We start from the raw sequence: 19489 nt of genomic DNA on the forward strand, positions 1-19489 counted from the left end.
TTTTCTGTAAGCAAAGAAATACTTCTTACATTAATCACATGTCTGATAAGTCTTATTACAGAACTTTTTTCACTTGAGTAAGAGATATTGCAATAATTTGTGACCTTCAGACGAAGCTGTTTAGGACATCTAAAATGAAAACCAGTAAAACAGCTTAGAGTCAAAAAGTTTAATTTTATTACAATGTTTTTAAAGTTAGCTATGATCTTGACAAATACTATGGGTAAGTCTATACCAACTCCAAGGTACAAAAGACAATAAATATAGATTCATATTCAGCCTAAAAACAAGATTCTAAATCTAATTTAGATTAGGTAGTGTAGTTTAGTTTCAATATTTAAAATCCATGTATAATTCTTAAGATGCTAGAAGAACTCATATATAATAGTTATTGCTCACTGACAAACAACCAGCAGTTCTTTGCTGACAATATACAAGTGTACAGCACATTCAAGCCCCCACACGAGTCTGAGGCCTGCTGGTGCTAGAGGACTGGGGATGGTGCCGTGATGGCACTGGTCCTTCTTGCAGGAGGACTGGTACAGAACAGTGCCAAAAATGCCCACTAAACTGGACAGGAAGCCGATTTCACAAAAGCTCAAGGAATGGTCCTCTTTCTTGCAGAAAACGAGACTGTCACTGTGTCTTCCTGAATGTTCCGTGGAACAGCTGGGCCCAGCACAGTATGGTCTGCTGACTTAGAAGCTCCATTTCCTCATGCTGAGTGTCCCCCACTAGCAGTGAATTCTTCAATCCTTCATTTTCTTCCAGAGCACATTCTTCATTGCTTTCAAGCTACATTGTCATTAAAATAAGTCTTGCAAAATTTCTGCCAAAAACAGCTGTATTATTTCTTCTTGGTGATAATTAAGACTAATTCTTCATTAACTAAAATTCTGTTAAGTTTCAGGCCAAGCTCCTTTGTCTTGGTTTAATTCTCGGGTACAGCTGTAAGAAAGTTTAAAAAATATTTACATACTGTACATAGGTATAAGAGCAGAGTGAAACTTCATGAAACACTGGGAAGAGGGGCAGAAATATGACAGGAAAAAAAATCAAACTAAGCAGAGGTACCCAAGTGCACAAGGTTCACAATTTAGCAATGTTCTCATCAGCCACCCCATGAAAGACATCAAAGGTCACAAGGGTCCATCCACTGTGACAATATCACAAAGCAATAAAAACCTTCAGCAGCTCTAGGCATTAACTCAATCTGCAATTTACTGAACTGTAAATGAAGTCAGGAAGACAAACTGCTGATGACAGTTTGCAATATGCTACATACTCCAACATTTAGAGTTTTCATTACTATGGAAGAAAGATGAGAGATTAAAATCTCTTTTAATTTGATTCACAGTGGACATAACATTGTGTGATGGAACTTGAGACTGTCAAGAACAAAATGCCACAAAGTCTACAGATGTAAGAAAGGCTAAGTGGAGTGTGGTTTTTGTGTTTTCCAAAACAAAAGCTGAGAGGCAAAGGCTGCAAAGTACTGTCTTGAATTCCAGAGCAAGTTCAACTAGTGATTCAACTAACAAACTAAACAAAAACCCTTCTCTCTGAAACAACAGAAAAACAGGTTTACTTAAAGAGATTCAGACTTCCAGCCCAAACTGAAAAACTGATGGGTCACTATTATTTAAGGATTATCATTCTTCTTTAGGAAAAGATATTCAATCAACATAATTTTCTAGACTCAGGCTGAGCCTCTGATTTAAAAAGTCAACTTTTACATATTTTCCTTTTTTAAAATACATTAAAAATATTGTGCAGAGGACACTTGTATCTAAATTTGGAACTAAAATGAAAATCTTTAGTCAGGTCAGCTAATTTTAGAACCTTCTGAAGCTCTATAGAAGGCTCAACTTAAAGTGTCTTTGAACAACTGCTTCATACTTGGTAACAAATTCTCCCCCAACACACAGGATCTTTCTGATAAAACTGCTTTTAAAGAAATAAAGGTTTATTCTCACTGCACATACCAAAAATGCTAATGACATGAGGTAAGTAAAAAAATACATGCTATTTTGATTTAACCATTCCACAATGTATACATATTTTTAAAGACTGTGTTATTAAATATATATAATTATTTGTCAATTTAAAGAAAAGAAAGAATATTAAAACAGAAGTTTAATAAGCACTTAGTTCTAAGCAGCACTTTTCCCAGATAAGAAACTACAATATGTAAACTGTGCTTATTCACTGTTGATGTTTTATTAGGCAAAGTAGCCATATGCAAGAGATTGACTTCTCTGGTGCTAAAGACTTTACAGAAGCAAATGTGAGTGTATGAAAGAGAACAGCTTTCTATTTTTACTTTCCTTTGGTAATTTGAAAGCTTTTTTTTTTTTTTTAAACAGAGCTCCACAGTCTAATTTTTTTTATTTTCATTATTCTTTATAATCTATATTATAATCACAAAAATAAATGCCACCTAAACCACCAAAATTTTATTTCATAGTAAATGCAGCCCTGGGAAGGCAGCAGTCCAGGTCTATCAAGTCATTTATATTGCTCATTAAACAGGCAACACTGAGAAGGAACAGTCATGAGAGGGATAGTGGTCAGAATCCAGAGAGCCAGGTCCCAGCAATAGAGTCATTTCAAGGAACTTCACCGAAAGAAATCCCAGTTGTAGAATACTTGAGACAGAATTCTGCTTATGGCCTGGATGCCAGAGTAGGAGATTCAATGCAGGTAGAGACCATGTTTCTCCGACACTTGATGAAAATGCCTACAACAGTATCTCCCATTGCTCCATATTAGACTCCTGCATGATCCTCACAATAATCTTAGGAGGTAAGCTTCTCCGGCATCCCGACCTTCCTTCCACCACTCAGTTACCCAGATAATAAGTGCTCCAGGTAGACCTGAAGTGATGTTGAAGCCAGGGCTGGTGATTTACATGCCATATGCTGTTCACCACTAGTCGCTCTTTCTTCCCTCAAGTCTTTGCTACTTTCTCATCAAAAGCAGATTTTTCAAGCATTTTTACCTTTAAACTTTATTCAATCTCTCAATTATCCTTCTCATTTTTCTTTCATACACCCCACATTTACCCTGTGCAAATATAACCATGTGAGTCTATACCTAAATCTATGAGAGATCAATGCAAAGTTTTGAAGTATATCATTCTTGTTTTCTCTGGCAAAATTATAAATATGCTCCTGAGCATAAATAAATCATCAAAACTGTGGCTATAAGTCAAAATATAAGACTATCCGAAATATAAAATTCCACGTGTAATTAACAAAGGGCAGTACGGCACACTGTATCCACAACAGGTTTTACAAAGTCCCTCTATGACACACATAAAAACATCATGAAGTACTGGAATAACTTACTCCTAGCAAGTTGCGTGGAACGTATCCCTCCTTATCATTAAGGCGTGCCCACCACCATTCAATTTCATCTTCGTCCTCCCTGCGGATGATGGTCATGCAGTCTCCTTCTTTCATGGGCAGTTCATCATCATTCTGAGGCTCATAATCCCAAAGTGCATAAATGACTCCTTTATTCATTATGCCCATTTTCTCCTGAACCCCTATGATTGTGACAGAAAGACACAGCAAGAACATATCACTCAGAGTATACCATTCTGAAGAACTTTTCTCTATAATGAAACAAAATGGCAAGAAATAGGCACAGGATGGAGTGTTAGAACTACTACATTAAATAGTTAATAAATAATTCTGCAAGGTCAGGGCAAAGAATGGACCAGTGGTATATATAAAAGATAAAAAAATAATCAGTTTTCATATCTAAAATAGCTTTAAAACCTAGCACCTTATAAGTATCTCTCAAAACTGGTCTTACTCAGAAAATAAAAACTTTTGCCAGCCCAGGAACTAAAAAAAGAATTGCTTGAGCCCAGGCTATTAAAAAAGTAAATGATATGCTTGTCAACTTTTGACCTATTTCTAAGTGTAAGGACCAAGGAACTATGAATACATCACTTCATTCTTCATTACCTAAAACACAGAGCAAACAGAGAAAAAGATCAGAAATGCTTATTAAGGTGGTCTTTATCAATTCCCAAATGGGAAAAGAAAATACATTATTAAATACATTAGAAAGCAGAAATGTGGCACTTTAGACGTGACATAAAAGTCTACAGTCAACTCCAAAATAACAAAAATCAGAATTCTGAAAGATGTTGAAATTCCATAAACTGGGGAGGGAAAAATCCTCAACACCCCACTTTTCACCAGTTCAAAATCAATTTGCAAATTAAATTTTGTCTTTCTCCATTTATCCTATATATTCCTATCCCTAAAGGGCAACACTAATAAATAATTACTATCAAACGGTAGGTAATAGAAAAAGAAGAAAGAAAACTGAAAAAGAAGGTTCTTAGCAATTCAGTTAATTATTATTTTTTAATTTAATTATTATTTTTACAGTCAGGAAAATATATGCTTGCTTTTGAATAGATTGTGAGCACTGCACTACTAATTACAAACTTAATATTTCTTATTAATTAATGTGACGTAGAATACAGTATCTCTCTTCTGGGAAGAAATGAATCAAGAAATTAAACTGTTCCTTTCCATAGAAGGCTTTGCCAATATAAAGGAACAGGTAAATTTCCAACTTTTGCTTATTTAAATAAGACATATAAAGTACAACAGAACAATAAAACTTGATGTAGTTATAACCTCAAGAAGTTTTAAAGTTGGTCAGGTGTGTAAACTGTTTGGGACAGGGATGACAAAGAGGTAAGAGAGAAATTCCAGATATTTTAATATGCTCATAATAACAGCCTAAGTCCCAGTTTCTAAGAAATCATTCATGGAAAAAAATTTCTCGTTACTTTGCTATTATGAGATTAAGAGTTACAAATTAAGCCTTTTACAAAATTTTTGAGGGGCCTCAAAACAAGCTCAACATCGTTGATAATTTTGGAAATGCAAACTAAAGCCACTATGAAATCCCATTCCAAATCCACCAAGGGTCATAAGATGTGGGGCAAAAGGAACCCTCTACTAGATGTGTGCTACTCTAACCTGCTAGTTCCATTTGTAGATATAAACCAGAAAACAAATATGGAAAATAGGAAGGAAGGAGCTGAGGGTATACTTCAGTGACAGGGGCTGTGCTTAGCATGCACAAGGCCCTGGGTTCAATCCCGAGCACCAAAACAAATAAACAAATTTAAAAATACATTTTTTTTTAAATGAAGGAAGGAGCCCACATGTCCTTCAAAAGTAAAATGGAAAGTTAAGCTGAGATTTAGTCATAAAAAAGAATAGTATGACACAATGAAAATAAACATAATATACAAGTGAATCTCAAAAACATAAAATGTTTAAAGAAAAAAGAAGCCTACAGAATCACCAACACAATTTACTTTAAATTTTTAAAAAAGAATAGGCAAAACTAAAAGCAATACCTAATAGGTTTCACACACAAAAATATATAACTATTTTTAAAAACAAGGAATGCTGAACTTCCAGAGTGTTTACCACAGGTGTGCGGGGAGCCACATCAAGGCAGTCCAGATGATGTCAGAAAGTGTTCATGTTCTGTTTTCCTAGGTCAGGAACACAGTTATCCACTATGTTCAACCCATTAGTGACCTAAACACTCATGGTATCCATGATATATTTAATAAGTTTTTTAAAATCCCTGACCAAATGTCCCTATTGTTTGTAAAAAGCATATATAGTCCTGATGGCCAATAAAATTAATACAGCAAAATACATGTTAAGATACTATAAGAATTTTAAAATAATGTCAATAAATCAAAATATCCTATGGCTCAGAGTTCAAAACATAAACAAAAAGTAATCTGAGTATCAATAATAAAAATTAAGGCAGGTGCAAAAATGCACTCCTATAATCTCAGTAGCTTGGGAGGCTGAGGTAGTAGGATCACAAGTTTGAGGCCAGCCTCAGTAATTTAGGGAGATGCTTATCTCAAAATGAAAACTATAAAGGGCTGTGGATGTAGCTCAGTGGTATAGCACCCTTGAGTTCAATCCCCATTACTATTTACACACACCCCCAAAAACACCCTAACAGTTTAGGGGCTGGGGATGTGGCTCACTGATATAGCACTTGCAAAAATGAATGAGGCCCTGGGTTGGATCTCCAGTACAGAAAAGGGAGAGAGGAAATGGGGAGAGGAGACAGAGAAAACAACTAACAATTAAGGTCTAGGGTTCTCACTGACCCCTCTTCCTTCTCATGGAAAGCCTGAAAATAGACAAAAACACCAAGAGAAAGTCATCAAGCAGAGATGAAAGACATGTCTTTAAACTCATGGGTCTATCAGTCAACAGGTAATGCTGCTTCTGAGTGTCTGCATAGTATGGAGTCCTGAGACTCTTTATTTTTCTGTTTTCCCTCCCTTCCACCTCCTCTTAAGTCATAAAGAGAAAAATTAACCTCAACTACGAAGCCTTGTAAAGTAAAAAATTTTCCTTGTAAGTAAAAATGGCATGCATCTAAAACTTCAAGTCCATTTTTCTCTAGGTGCAGATCTGATGTTAGCAATTAGACTCAAACTCAAAATCAAGAAAACAAAACAAAGCCCCAAAATATGTGTTGCCTTTATTTTATTTAATGACAAGTTTGATTTGCAGGAAAACATGGGTCATTTGGAATCTTTTGTCAATGCTGTTTTTCTTATGATCATCTTGGAAGAATGAGGTTCTGTTCACTTATTTGCAAAGACATGCTAGCACTTGGTAAATGTTAAAGCCTTAATGGGGGTCTTTTGATGGTCAAAAGCCCTTTAATACCACTAGATCAGAAGCTGCATCACTGTCTTCGGTTGCTGAAGATTTCCCTGACAATAGTTGTTTCCAGGAATACACACAGAAGCTATATTATTTGTGACCCAGTCTGTTCTATTTTCAGCACCCAAGACAATGTAAAACACAAGAGACTTTCTTAAACTAAAAATACTTATTGAATTAAACCCCAGAGATAGACAAGTAAGTAAATGCAGTAATCAACACATTGATTTCACTGGCTACATACCATAAAGAAACTGAGAGCACTGTGTGTAGCCCTCCTCCATCTCCTCACACTTATCTGCGGCAGTCTGCATGTCACTGTAGGTCATGGCGAACACAGCTGCTCCTGACTCCACCAAAAACTTACACACCTGGACATTGTTACATGAGGCAGCACAATGCAATGGAGTCCTGTGAATAAGACACAGCAAGGGCTAAAAATGTGTTTTCTTCTTTTTCTTTTTTTGGTATTGGGGATTAAACTCAGGGGTACTCAACCACTGAACCACATCCCTAGTCCTATGTTGTATTTTATTTAGATTCAGGGTCTCACTGAGTTGCTTAGTGCCTTGCAGTTGCTGAGGCTGGCTTTGAACTCGCAATTCTCCTGTCTCGGCCTCCCAAGCCGCTGTGATTATAGGGATGCACCACCACGCCCAGCCTAAAAACATGTTTCTAATTTGAAAGACACCTGCTCTGATAAGACACCTGTAAGAAAATTTCTTGAGTTTCTCATCTCCCAAACCCTTTCTTCTGAAAAACTGAAACAGTGTTAAGGTCTCCAGATATAGCTCAGTTGGTAGAGTGCTTGCCTAGCATACACAAGGTCCTGGGTTCAATCCCCAGCACCATTTAAAAAAAAATATTTAAATAAATAAGATTTTTAGCTGGGCATAGTGGCACATGCCTATAATCCCTTCAGCTCAGGAACTTGAGGCAGGAGGATCATGAGTTCATAAGCCAGCCTCAGCAACAACTGAGGCATTAAGAAACTCAGTGAGACCCTGTCTCTAAATAAAATACAAAATAGGCCTAGGGATGTGGCTCAATGGTCGAGTTTTTAAAAGCCAGTACAACACAGATGACTCAACTCATCAAAGAATTCTACCCGCAAAGGAAAACACCAGACTTATGAACCACAGCTAAGCTAGGAGCCAAGCAAAGAGTGAACAAAATCAAGAAAACATTCCATACAGTAATCTAACAAGAACAAGATAAAATCATTTCCTTCCATGTTTGGATCCCCAACTCTGGTTATTTCTGTCAAAGTAAAAGACCTACCAATCCTTAAATTATAGGCCTTCATGTAAAACATGTGCCAATTTTGAAGGAACCAAGTTGTATATAAGCTACCTTTATAGTATTTTTTAAAACTCAAGTAAATTTTAATTGAAAATACTTGTCAATTCAATTCAGACTAGAAAAATGACCATAAAACATTTTAATCTATTCTAAGTGGTTAATAAGAACTTATCAATACCATTCAAGAGAATTTTTTTCCAGCATCTCAAAATGTTTTATAAAATATGATAAATTATCTTGAGTTAGCACTAAAGGTTTAAGAGCTGGTACCACTGACCAAACTCAGAAATTGGGTCTGAGAATGTTAACTGGGTTCTGAAGTACATAAGGTTTAATTTCTTTACCCTTACCTCTCCCCTCTGTTTTATTTTACTGGGATACCCCCCACCTCTTTTAATATTTTTAGTTATAGATGGATACAATATCTTTACTTTATTTATTTATTCTTATGTGATTCTGAGGATCAAACCCAGTGTTTCACATGTGTCAGGCAAGCACTCTGCCACTGAGCTACAGCCTCAGCCCAGGATATATCATTTTCAAAAAGAAAAAATATATATATTTTCTGTCCCCCATTCCAGAATACTATTAACAATTTGGTGAATGTTACTAAGACTTTTCACTTGCATGGTTTTTTAATAATGAAAAATTATATGTAATCTAAACTCCCTAAATTTGGGAAACAAGGGATATTATAACATGGTAAAAAATTTGTTTTGCTTAAGCTATAATACTAAACCAAAACATTAGGCAAAAATATTATGTATAAAAAATACATGTTATGATTTTAACAACTTCTTTCTTTTTTTGTACTGGGGATTGAACCCAAGGGCACTTAACCACTAAGCCACATCCCCAGCCCTTTCTATATTTTATTTAGAGATAGGGTCTTGCTAAATTGCTTAGAGTCTCACTAAATTGCTGAAGCTGGCCTGAAGCTGGCCTTGAACTTTCGATCTTCCTGCCTCAGCCTCCCAAGCTGCAGTGATTACAGGTGTGCACCACCACGCCTGGCTGGTCTTAACTACATTTTTTAAAAAGTATATAAAAAATAGTTTGAGGGCTGGGCAAGGTAGATAGAATGTATGCTTAAGATGCATGAGGCTGCAGGTTCAATCTCCAGCACCAACACCAACAACAAAAGAAGCTTAAAGGAAATATATTGAAATATTAATGGTGTTTATTTGCAGACTGCAGAGGTGCAGACAGCTTATTTTCCTCTTCTCATTTCTCTATTTTGTATATTTTCCACAGTGGACACAAATTTTTATATATCATTCTTTTAAAATGCAACCAAAATGCTTCTCCAAGTATTATTTATAACATTAATGACCAAAAAAAATTTTTAAAACAATCTAAATGTCTAACAAGAGGAAGACAATCATAATAAATGAACATATGGTTACTTAAATCTCTTAATGGAATGATCTGAACCTAATTCAAATTTATATATATGTTCTGCATGCAATTTATACATGCATACTTAATACCATAAGCACACATGTATAAATTACACACACACACACACACACACACACACACACACACATATTAGTTGTTGTTGGACTTTTATTTTATTTATTTATATTTGGTGCTGAGAATCGAACCCAGTGCCTCATACATGCTAGGCAAGTACTCTTCCACTGAGCTATAAATTACTCCAGCCCCATAAATTTTTTTATAATAACTTGTTTTTGACATTAAAAGTCTTTAAAACTAAAACGCTACAGTAAATATGGGATGATATAACCTCTTAAAATCTTTTGTGATATTTCTTATCTTGATTATTTATTAAACTTCTTAAAACCCCATCTGCTTCCGTTATTGGAATGAGATGACTGTTAATAAGAACATGCTTATTCCTCAAAAATAGCACATTTCTCCAGCAAATGACAATCAGCTATACAATACAGAGGAATGTAATTTTTGCCTTCCAACAGCACTAAAACAGTGCTTTTACCCCCAACTGTAGTTTGGAGTTTAAAGGAAAAATCTTACCATCCATCACTATCAGCAGCATTTACATTTACACCAAACTGTACCAGGAACTTAACGATTTCTGTGTGGCCTGCACATACAGCATTGTGGAGAGCTGTGATGCCTTCATCATTGGGCAGGCTAGGGTCATCAACCTGTAACGTCAACAAGAGGGGGAAGCATCACTCCAATATGTCTTGTCACACTAACTGGCTCCTCAGGGTCAAGAGAACAGAAATAGACTTATATGGGATTTTTTTAAATCCTATTTAAAACCTACTACAGGAGCCAAGAAATCTGTATTAGAAAAAAGAATAGCCACATAAAGTAGGCACAGCACTCACTATAAAGTTTTTTTAAAAAACTGAAGTAGTACCAGAAACTATATCCTTACAGTCATTTTTGTTTATTTATAGTCCCAACTTCCCACCACAAATTAGTTTCTAAGTAGAAGCTACATTTGCTATGGAAAGAAAAAAAAAGTAAACTAAAAATATTTTAAATAGTAGGCTTCTGAAAAGTAGGAACATCGGTAATTTAATACCACACAGTACAAATCCATACGTAAGCAATTTTAAAGGAGAATAATGATCTCCCCAAGAAAGAAAAAGTACCCTAGAGAAAACAAGTGAAAATTGAACTTCTGCATTATCAAAATTTTAGTCATGCTTTTAAAACAGAATAGGCTATTTTAGAGCATACTCAAAAGTTCTTCCCCAGAGCCCCAGTCTCAAAAAGGAAATTTAAAAATACATTTTCTCCATTGTAGCTTTCTATTTTGAGCTTTAAAACAAGTCACATTTAGGAAATTACTAATTATAGCCATACCTCATAAATAATTCTCTGTACAAGGTCAAACTCTCCCTCCAAAGATGAATCTAGGAGTAAAGCAAGAGGGTTGAATTTCACCCTCATTCCATGAGCAATCCTCTCTGAGCCAGTTTTACGTAAGTTTGTCCTTTTGCCCTGCAAAGGAAATGCATGGAAAATTAAGCAAGATACACCACCAAAAGGGTAGAATGAGCTCAGCTCTATATGTATATATATATAAGCACATTTTATTCAAGTATAACATTATTATTCAGGAAAGTACACCAATCAATATATATAGCTAAATAATTTTTCACAAAGTGTGAACACCTATGCAATAAAGTGGGAGGAACTTAACTCTATAAAACCTAATGGAAGCACATCTGTAAATATAACATGAACTCATAAGCTAAGCACATAATCTGAAGAGGGTGACTTTCCTCAAGTTTAAAAACTAGCCAAGATTGGTCTCTTAATAGAGTACATCAAGACCCACACCCTTCAATTAGCAACAATGCAGCTCAGAAATATATCTGCTAACATATACATATATAAAAGAAAACTAAGGCACACAGCGAGCAAACAGCAGAGCTCGAATTCAAATCCAAGTAAGTTGTTTTGCTGCAACCCTTCCCTTTTGTGTGTGTGTGTGTGTGTGTGTGTGTGTGTGGTGCTGGGGATTGAACCTAGGAGCTTGTGTATTCAAGGCAAGCACTCTACCAACTGAGCTATATCCCCAGCCCAAAACCCTTCCTCTTGATCATTTCATACCATAATGCCTCCTCAGGCAAAAGCCTATTAGTAAGCTAAATAATAAAGATTAATAGTTATTATACATACCAAGGAGGAATCCTACAAGTCTTAAAATATTTTAATAGGAATATTTTTTAAAGGCATTTTAAAGACAAAAACCTAACATTCTGTAAAATAGGTTCCTTAAGCACATCCAACAAAATGGAAATGTTTCCTCAAGTGTGATAAATATACTATACATACTTCTCTTTCATTTTATCTCAGATGTGAAAAACCATTGAGTTTTGAAAAACATAGGAGGCAAACGCTGTAACTCTCAAAAGTGTAATGGATAAATGTTGTTCTTTAAAATAAGTGTCACCAATATGACTTTGTAAATACCCTTCATAAGTTGCACATTGCAAGTAGCTAGCTACTTTTAAAGAATGTACAATATAGCAATATCTACTTCACTTAAAACAAGAAGAAAAGGGTAAGTCCCTTTCCTAGGAAGAAAATAACAATCTTCTAAAGAAGTATGATACTTTTACAAACTTTGGTTTCCTTTCTCTTTCTCAAAAATGTGAATTATACTGACACAACAACAATAAGGAGAGACATGACAAAAAGCTGGAGTATGGGTTGGTTGGGCTTAAATCTGGCTTAAATTTCCTCTTCCTTTTCTCACATTTAAAGCTCAAATGAGAATTGAGCCTTAGAAGTTTGAAGGTATAGGGTTGTTTAAAAAGTGTTAACTTTTAATTTTTATAACTTTTTTCTCCTAACCTCTATAGTAATAAAAAAAGTTACTACATTACATGTTTAAGCAAATATTTATTGTAAAGTAACTTTTGACAAAGCTTATCTTTGAATGCTATCACAGCTAAAAGAAATAATAAGGGGTCAAACATAAAGAACACTTACAAAAAATCATTTTTAAATGCTATTTTGCTTTTAACCACATTTAAATTTATGGCTCAGCATCCTATTTATTCTGTGCAAACAAAATGACTTCCAATTAAACTATGAAAAAGAAAACTTTATTTAGACTTTTCTGGAACTGTTATTCTCTCTCCCCTACTTCAAAGTGACAAGAAAACTTCCAAACAAAAGCTTAATATTTGGAAGGCATTTCTAAGCCAAAACAGAGTTTTAGAATAACTTAAAAGAACCTAAGGATTCTGGTGTTTGTCAGGTTCTTAAACTATACTGAAAGAGAGAAAAAAGCTAAAGAGGTGGCCACCCACCCCCTCCCCAGTTTCCTCACTTCATACAACCCTTCAATCTTTTACTATAATGAGAAAGTTTTACTGTCTGCCAGATCTCACAGAGCTAAGCCAGTGATCAAATTCAAATTTAGGTCTTTCCAGTCCAGTGTTACTTCCCTAATATGTGGTATCAGCTACAGGAGAAATAGCAGATGTGGTATCTGTAGGGATAAAAACAAACAAACAAAAAAAAAACCCAAACAAACAAAAAAACTGTTTCCTTCACAAAGAAACATGTTCTAAGACATTAAAATGTTCTTTATTCTTAACATATTGCATTTTCATAAGATCCATTCTGTACTAAGGGATTAAAAAATTAAAAGGCAAACTGAAGAAAAATACAACCACCTAGAAGAGAGTGACAAGGTAAGACTCCCAAAATGGTCATGAGACACCACATTACTCACAGGAGGCAGAGAGACCTGCCCAGTGATCTCAGGTGGGCGCATGCTCACAGAGTCTTCTCCAGGCCCTTCGGGCTCCCCAGATGGGTAGGGTGGAGGTGGGTATGGGGGGTACTCCTCCAGATACACTTCAAGCAGATGGGGAGCCTCTGGGTTTGGTTCCTCCGCATTATTCTGGAGATTTGGGCTGCTGTCTGTGACTCCTTCAGGCGCATAATCAAGGGCAGGGGAAGGAGATGGCATGTCACTGTTCTCTGTACTAGCACTCCCCACATCATCTGGGGATAATGCCTCAGGAACCAAAGAGACCACCTCATTCTCTGGCTCCACATGTAAATATGGATTCGGAATCTCTGTGGGGCTTTCTGAGCCGGCAGTCACTGAGGTGGATGATTTAGATGGGTATGATGGGACAGAGATGGTCTCCATTGCAGCTATTGTGGTCCTCTGATACAAAAGTTTCTGAATATTTGGTCCATTAGGACCCTCTGGCTCTGTAATAGAGCTGCGTTTCTTTAGTGGTCTGGGTGCATTAGACAGTTTCTTTCGTAGGGCTTCTAAGTCAGCATCACTCTGGTTTCGGTAAGGATTAGATAAGAAAGGCAATAATTTGGTTGGGCTGAGTGGTCGAGGAATTCTTTCATTTTCATGGTTCTCCTGAACTGAAGAAACAGGTTCTGTTTCAGGTTCAGGACTGCCAGGCTTGCCCTGGCTGTTGGAATAAATGTTCTCTGGATGCTGCTGTGGATTTTGGGCAGTGGCAATCACAGGCTTGCCATATACTAATGGAAAAGGGAAAAAATAAAAATCCTGGTTACTATTAATCACACAGAACTGGCAAGTAACAAATAACAACTAGGCCTCTTTTAATTTCACAGTTACATTATATTCTCTCAAGCACAACTAATTTATTTAAAGAACAAAGGACAAAGCAAGGGTTTCATCTTTGCATAATAAACCTATTATAGAATCAAAATCCCCATTAACTATAACATGGACCATTATTTTACAAAACAGTAAGAAAGAAAATATTGCCAATTATAAGAAATCACTGACTGGCAGTCAAACCTAAAATATTAAAATGTGAAAAAAACTTAGAACCAATGAAAATCAGTAATCCTCTGTGTCCAAACTAACTCTTAACATATAATACCCCATCTTTCAAAAATGAACCAATGTGAAACATCATACTTAGCTTAAAAAATTATTAAGAACCACTGTGTTTACCAAAGATATTCCCCCTTTAACATACCATCAAATTTAGTTAATTCCCAAATTATCACATTAGCAGTCATCAACAAAGATTTATGATAAGAGTAAGACATAGCATATATACAGATTTTTGGCTAATTTTTGTTAGGACATCTTAGGCCACAATTACATGCTTATTTCATGACTAGAAAGCCATTTTCAATTAATTAAAACATGGTCAATTTTATTCTAGTCCTATAAATAATGATTTAGAAAGAATAAACAAATGTCCAGCTTGTGTATGTTTAACACAAACCATCTTATTTTGTTTTTATTTAGTTTATTTCCTTTCGGTACGGGGGTCTTGAATATGCTAGGCAAGGATTCTACAATTGAGCTACACTTCCCGTCCTTGTTATCTTTTTATATTTCATTAGCGGTGTGTCCTCATAAAAATAACTTCAAATACAGTAGTGTTTTTTAAAAACACAGTGTACGGGCTGGGGTTGTGGCACAGTGGTAGGGCACTTGCCTAACATATGCGAGGCATTGGGTTCAATTCTCAGCACCACATATAAATAAAATAAAGGTCCGCTGACAACTAAACAATAAAAATAAATAAAAATAAAAAATTTTAAAAACAGGGTAGTTGTGTCATCTTCAATGCACCAAAAGCATGTAGCCACAGCTACAGTGAAGACACAACTTTCTGCATGCTCTCTCCTGTGTGTATATGTCTCCCACTCTCCTCTGAGCTCCTTCAGAACTAGGACTGCCCCTCTCATCTTCAGTGCCTAGTGCAGTAACTGACATATAGCAGTCACTCTGTTAAAACTCCCAATTAACAGTAGGAAACACAATTACAACTCAGAACACCAGAGTCAGTCAAAATAGAGACCAGTTATTTTACTGTATGCTGACAACTGGCAGCTCTGGTGGAGGATACAAGCACAACATCTATGCAAGTGAAAATAAGACCAAGAACCTTACCACTTGCAAAGTGTGGGCCTCTGGTATGTGTCTTGGTCAGTGCACTCTGCACAGCCTGTTGGAAGTTTTTTCCTGGAGCCTGATGCTGTGTATACATGGAATATATAGAGCTGGCTGCCACAGTCTGAGGTTTTCTGAAGGCTGGAAGAAGGGTATCTTTGGAAGGCTGGGGAGTGAAGGGCCGGACGGCTGCAGCAGGTGGACTTTCTTGCTTAGATCCTGGAGAAAGGGTTTGATCTTGGCCAACTGAAGGTACGCTGGGAGACAGCAGCACCCTTGGCTGCTGCCCTGCTGGTTTGGGTTTACTTCCCATGGATGTAACAGCTGTTGGCAATTGCTGAGGATTTCCATCTGGCTTAATGTCAGAAGGTGATTGATTGGTTTGTCCAAAATAAGGCAAATTAATCTGTTTTGGTTTTGTAGGAACAGGAGGTGGTACTTTCACCACATTTTTATTTGCAGTCTGTAATATGCACACACACACACACAGCCAGTTAAAACATTGTAATAGCTGAGTACATATGATATTCTAGATAATCTAATTTTAGAAATATAAACATACACTGTAAAAATATTAACTCTACATTTTAAAATCATTAAAAAGTTTTAAATCTGTATTTGATCATATTTAATAAGGGACCTCAGAAATACAGTCCCACTCTCCATGACTTCCTTCTTATTTGGGCAACTGTAAGTGCCCACCTGAAAACTCTTACTTACCACCTTTCATATTCATAGGCTGAACCAAAAAATTAGTCATTCTTGTTCATAAGAACTGCATGCAATCTATGCTATTGTGGTTAAACAGCACCCAACTTGCAGCATTCATCAATAACCTGCTTATCCAAGGTTAAGACCTAGGGGGTTGCAGTAGATTCACCATAAAAGCACTTGATATAACCTCAGTTCCAAATTTCAAAGAAAGATACTTGAATTAAAAAAAAAAAAAATGGTGTTCTTCAACACAATTATGATTTTATAGAGAATTACACAAAATATGACCCAAAAGTATATGTCAGCCATCCTACAATATACAGGGAGATCACAAATAATTCAAGCAATAGAATTTAAAAAACAGCATGCTCTATTTTAATACATTTTATTTCTTCTGCTTTCTCCTTCTTTAAAAACAGGTTATAGAATTACCATTAAGTTTTAAAAAAACAGAACATTCCTAAGTACCTGAGCATCCCGCAAGATATCTTCACTGCTCTGGTTTTTCCTCAGTGTGCCAAAGGGGGGTGGGGCAGCACACTGGTCCACTGTGTCAAACATTGAGAAAGGACGCACTTTCTTCTCTTTTTCCCTCAGTGGAACTTCCCCATCATCAGCTGAAGACAGAAAAAATACATGGTGATCTTCAAACTGTTAGCAATAAATGTGCTGATAAGTATCTATTGCCTAGATTTCTCTGAAATTCTGTACCCACTAAATGCTTTCCTATAAAGAATAAATTGAACACTACAATGATAGTGTCTTGGTTCCTCAGTTAAATGATGGTATCTGGAAATAAACTAATTACTGTTAAAAGTGTCCCTTCTCACAATGCTAGAAAATGAACCATCTGGAAAAAAACACAGTACCTTTGACATGACCAAAACATAATGTTCAAGAGCAACAGAAATAAACTTTCTAAAACTCTTTCATTTTTTTCCTTCCATTACAAAACTCTGGCATGCACCTCCCCAGGTATCTGAGGACTACACAGAATGCAAAGATTATTAATACAAGAAGATTATTAATGCTAGTTTTACTTTTAACCAGCATGTTTACCTTGGTCCAGGGCATTCCCAGCACTTTGAGGTACAGAAGAGCCTTGGCTCAGGAAAAGATCTGCATTTGAAGGGCTCCAATCAGGGCCAGCTGAATGGATTTTAGAGCCTAGAATGTACAAAAGCAACTACAAATAACTCCAAATTCTAAAAACACTTTTACTGCTATGAGTTTTAATCTCTAAAAACAGCTTTAAATTCCAAACTCAAAACATTCCAGTAAATTTCTTCAGATAGTATTGCATTAGACTTTATATTTCTAATTTGAGCTTTTCCCACCTTACTCAAGCAATTTAAAATTAGTTACAGCAAATAAACAGTCTACCTTGAATCAGCAAGAACTCATTACTTTTTAATGAGGTAAGAAAACATCATCATCACTGAGAAGCCAATTTCCAATCCAGCAACTTAAGCATCCAAGATTCACCTTATAGGCAGTATCTTAAGTGATTCGTGCACAACAGAAAGGCAAAAATATGGACTTTTAACCAATGACTTCAACCAGTTTTTCTCAAATCAGTGTATTCAAGTTCCTCTACACTGACTGGCATTTAAATTTCAAATGCCATGGCTTTTATTGTTTCTTATAGAAACAAAACAAATATAACTCTTCCTACAATAAAATCCAGAGTACCTGGCACTATTGCTTCATAGCAGTAATTACGGCAAAATAATCAATAATTATAGATACTGTTTGCATATAACAAAGGTTAGAGGAAAATAAAAGACAACACTGGTTATTGCTTTTTGCTTCCATATATCTGAATGATAAAGATGAAGGATGTTTTTAATCCTACTTCCAACAACTCTGTTCATTTTTTCCTTTCATTATAAAACTCTGGCTTGTACCTCCCATGTGTCATAAGAACTACACAGAATGCAAAGATTACTAAAGCAAGGAGCCTTGTTATTTTTATTTTTGAACTCCCACCATGTTTACCTTCTAAAAACTATCAGCAGGCAAATACCCATGCAAAAGAACATATGGACATCTAACACCATTCACCAAGAGCATGAATTCAAAATCTCAAATTCTATAAAGATGACAATAGCATCTTTATATATGATAGTTTGCCTTGAAAAAAAAAAAAGTTCTTGAATTATTAACATCTGATCAAAATTTCCTCAGTAACATGAAGGAACTTCCCAAAACAATTCTAGGTGTTATTTTATTTCATTTCCTGAATAGAACTATATTGTTTATGGTTTAAAAAAAAAAACGTACTGTACTAGAAAAGAATACAAAGGGATTTTCAAACACGAACAAGGATATAGACAACTCTTTTTTTAAAACTTTGGAAAAACAAGAGTGGTGATGGGGAAGAGCTAAGTTGTGTAAGAACTTGAAATCATCCACTTTTACCTTTAGTTTGTGACAAGGTCCCAGATCTCATATTGGGCAGCGTCTGTATCTTCATTGGCCCCTCTGAAGCCTGCATGGCCAAGGAACCATCAGGAAGGGCTGGCTTCACAAGCAGTTCAGGCCTTGAGGGCATCCGTGGCATGGTAGAGGACTGGATGTATGGACCTACTGCAGCCACTCGACTCGGGGCTGACACTGCTTGCTGAGGAAGATTTCCGTCAGATGAAACCTTAAGGAAAAAAGCACAGGCGTTTCAGTATTAGTATCACATGGATCAAACTCAGAAAAAGCTGTGGAATTTTCCGAGTTTTTCTAAACGAGCACTCTCGGAATTTGGCCATAGAGTCTACAAGAATGTCATAAACAAAAATACTCCACAATGAACTCTCACCACATTTTATTAGAAGTATTAGCGGGAAAAGCAAGATACACAGGTAAAAATGTTAAAAAGTAAAAAAGCAACAGATTATCTTTTAGGAGTCCAAGAATACCATCTCTTTTCTGAGGACACACTGTGGAATGATTCCGAAGAAGTTGCTTATGAAAGACTGACCTCTCTTGCCTCGTCATCTTTCTCCTCCTCCCCCAGCCCACGTCCCAACAGCCACTCACTGGTAGATTTTCTTTCTGCTGCAGTGCTGCCTTCTTCTTCCACAGCCGGTCCCTCAGCTCATTAACACGCTTATCCATGACTGCCACTTCTGAGTTGCGCTTATTCAAACACTCCCTCTGTTGTTGCAGCTTGGCATTCTGCTCTTGATTCAATTTGTTCCTTAACTGAATAAAACACAGAGGAAAAATACAGACAGACAATGAATAGAAGAAAATTTCTCCAACAGGTAATCACATGGTTAACTATTATATAATTTCTAAAAATGTAAGGTCCTCCACTTCATCTCCTGGTTTAAAATTAAGTGACATCTGTGCTAGA

General features: G+C 36.1%; 1 protein-coding gene across 1 annotated transcript in view; it reads right to left on the reverse strand.

Moving 5' to 3' along the window:
- Positions 1–154: 154 nt before the first annotated feature.
- Positions 155–19489, reverse strand: part of Tp53bp2 (tumor protein p53 binding protein 2) — a 63228-nt gene continuing 43893 nt past the window's right edge. The window contains exons 8-18 of the mRNA XM_005326514.5: positions 19171–19335; positions 18559–18787; positions 17197–17304; positions 16606–16754; positions 15424–15886; positions 13246–14024; positions 10857–10994; positions 10050–10183; positions 6994–7160; positions 3351–3550; positions 155–948 (exon numbers count right to left, since the gene is read on the reverse strand). Of these exons, the coding sequence (XP_005326571.1) occupies positions 907–948; positions 3351–3550; positions 6994–7160; positions 10050–10183; positions 10857–10994; positions 13246–14024; positions 15424–15886; positions 16606–16754; positions 17197–17304; positions 18559–18787; positions 19171–19335 (2574 nt within the window). The 3' untranslated portion in view covers positions 155–906. The remainder of the gene's footprint in view (positions 949–3350; positions 3551–6993; positions 7161–10049; positions 10184–10856; positions 10995–13245; positions 14025–15423; positions 15887–16605; positions 16755–17196; positions 17305–18558; positions 18788–19170; positions 19336–19489) is intronic.

This window comes from Ictidomys tridecemlineatus, chromosome 10, assembly GCF_052094955.1.
Source record: "Ictidomys tridecemlineatus isolate mIctTri1 chromosome 10, mIctTri1.hap1, whole genome shotgun sequence".
Lineage (NCBI taxonomy): Eukaryota > Metazoa > Chordata > Mammalia > Rodentia > Sciuridae > Ictidomys > Ictidomys tridecemlineatus.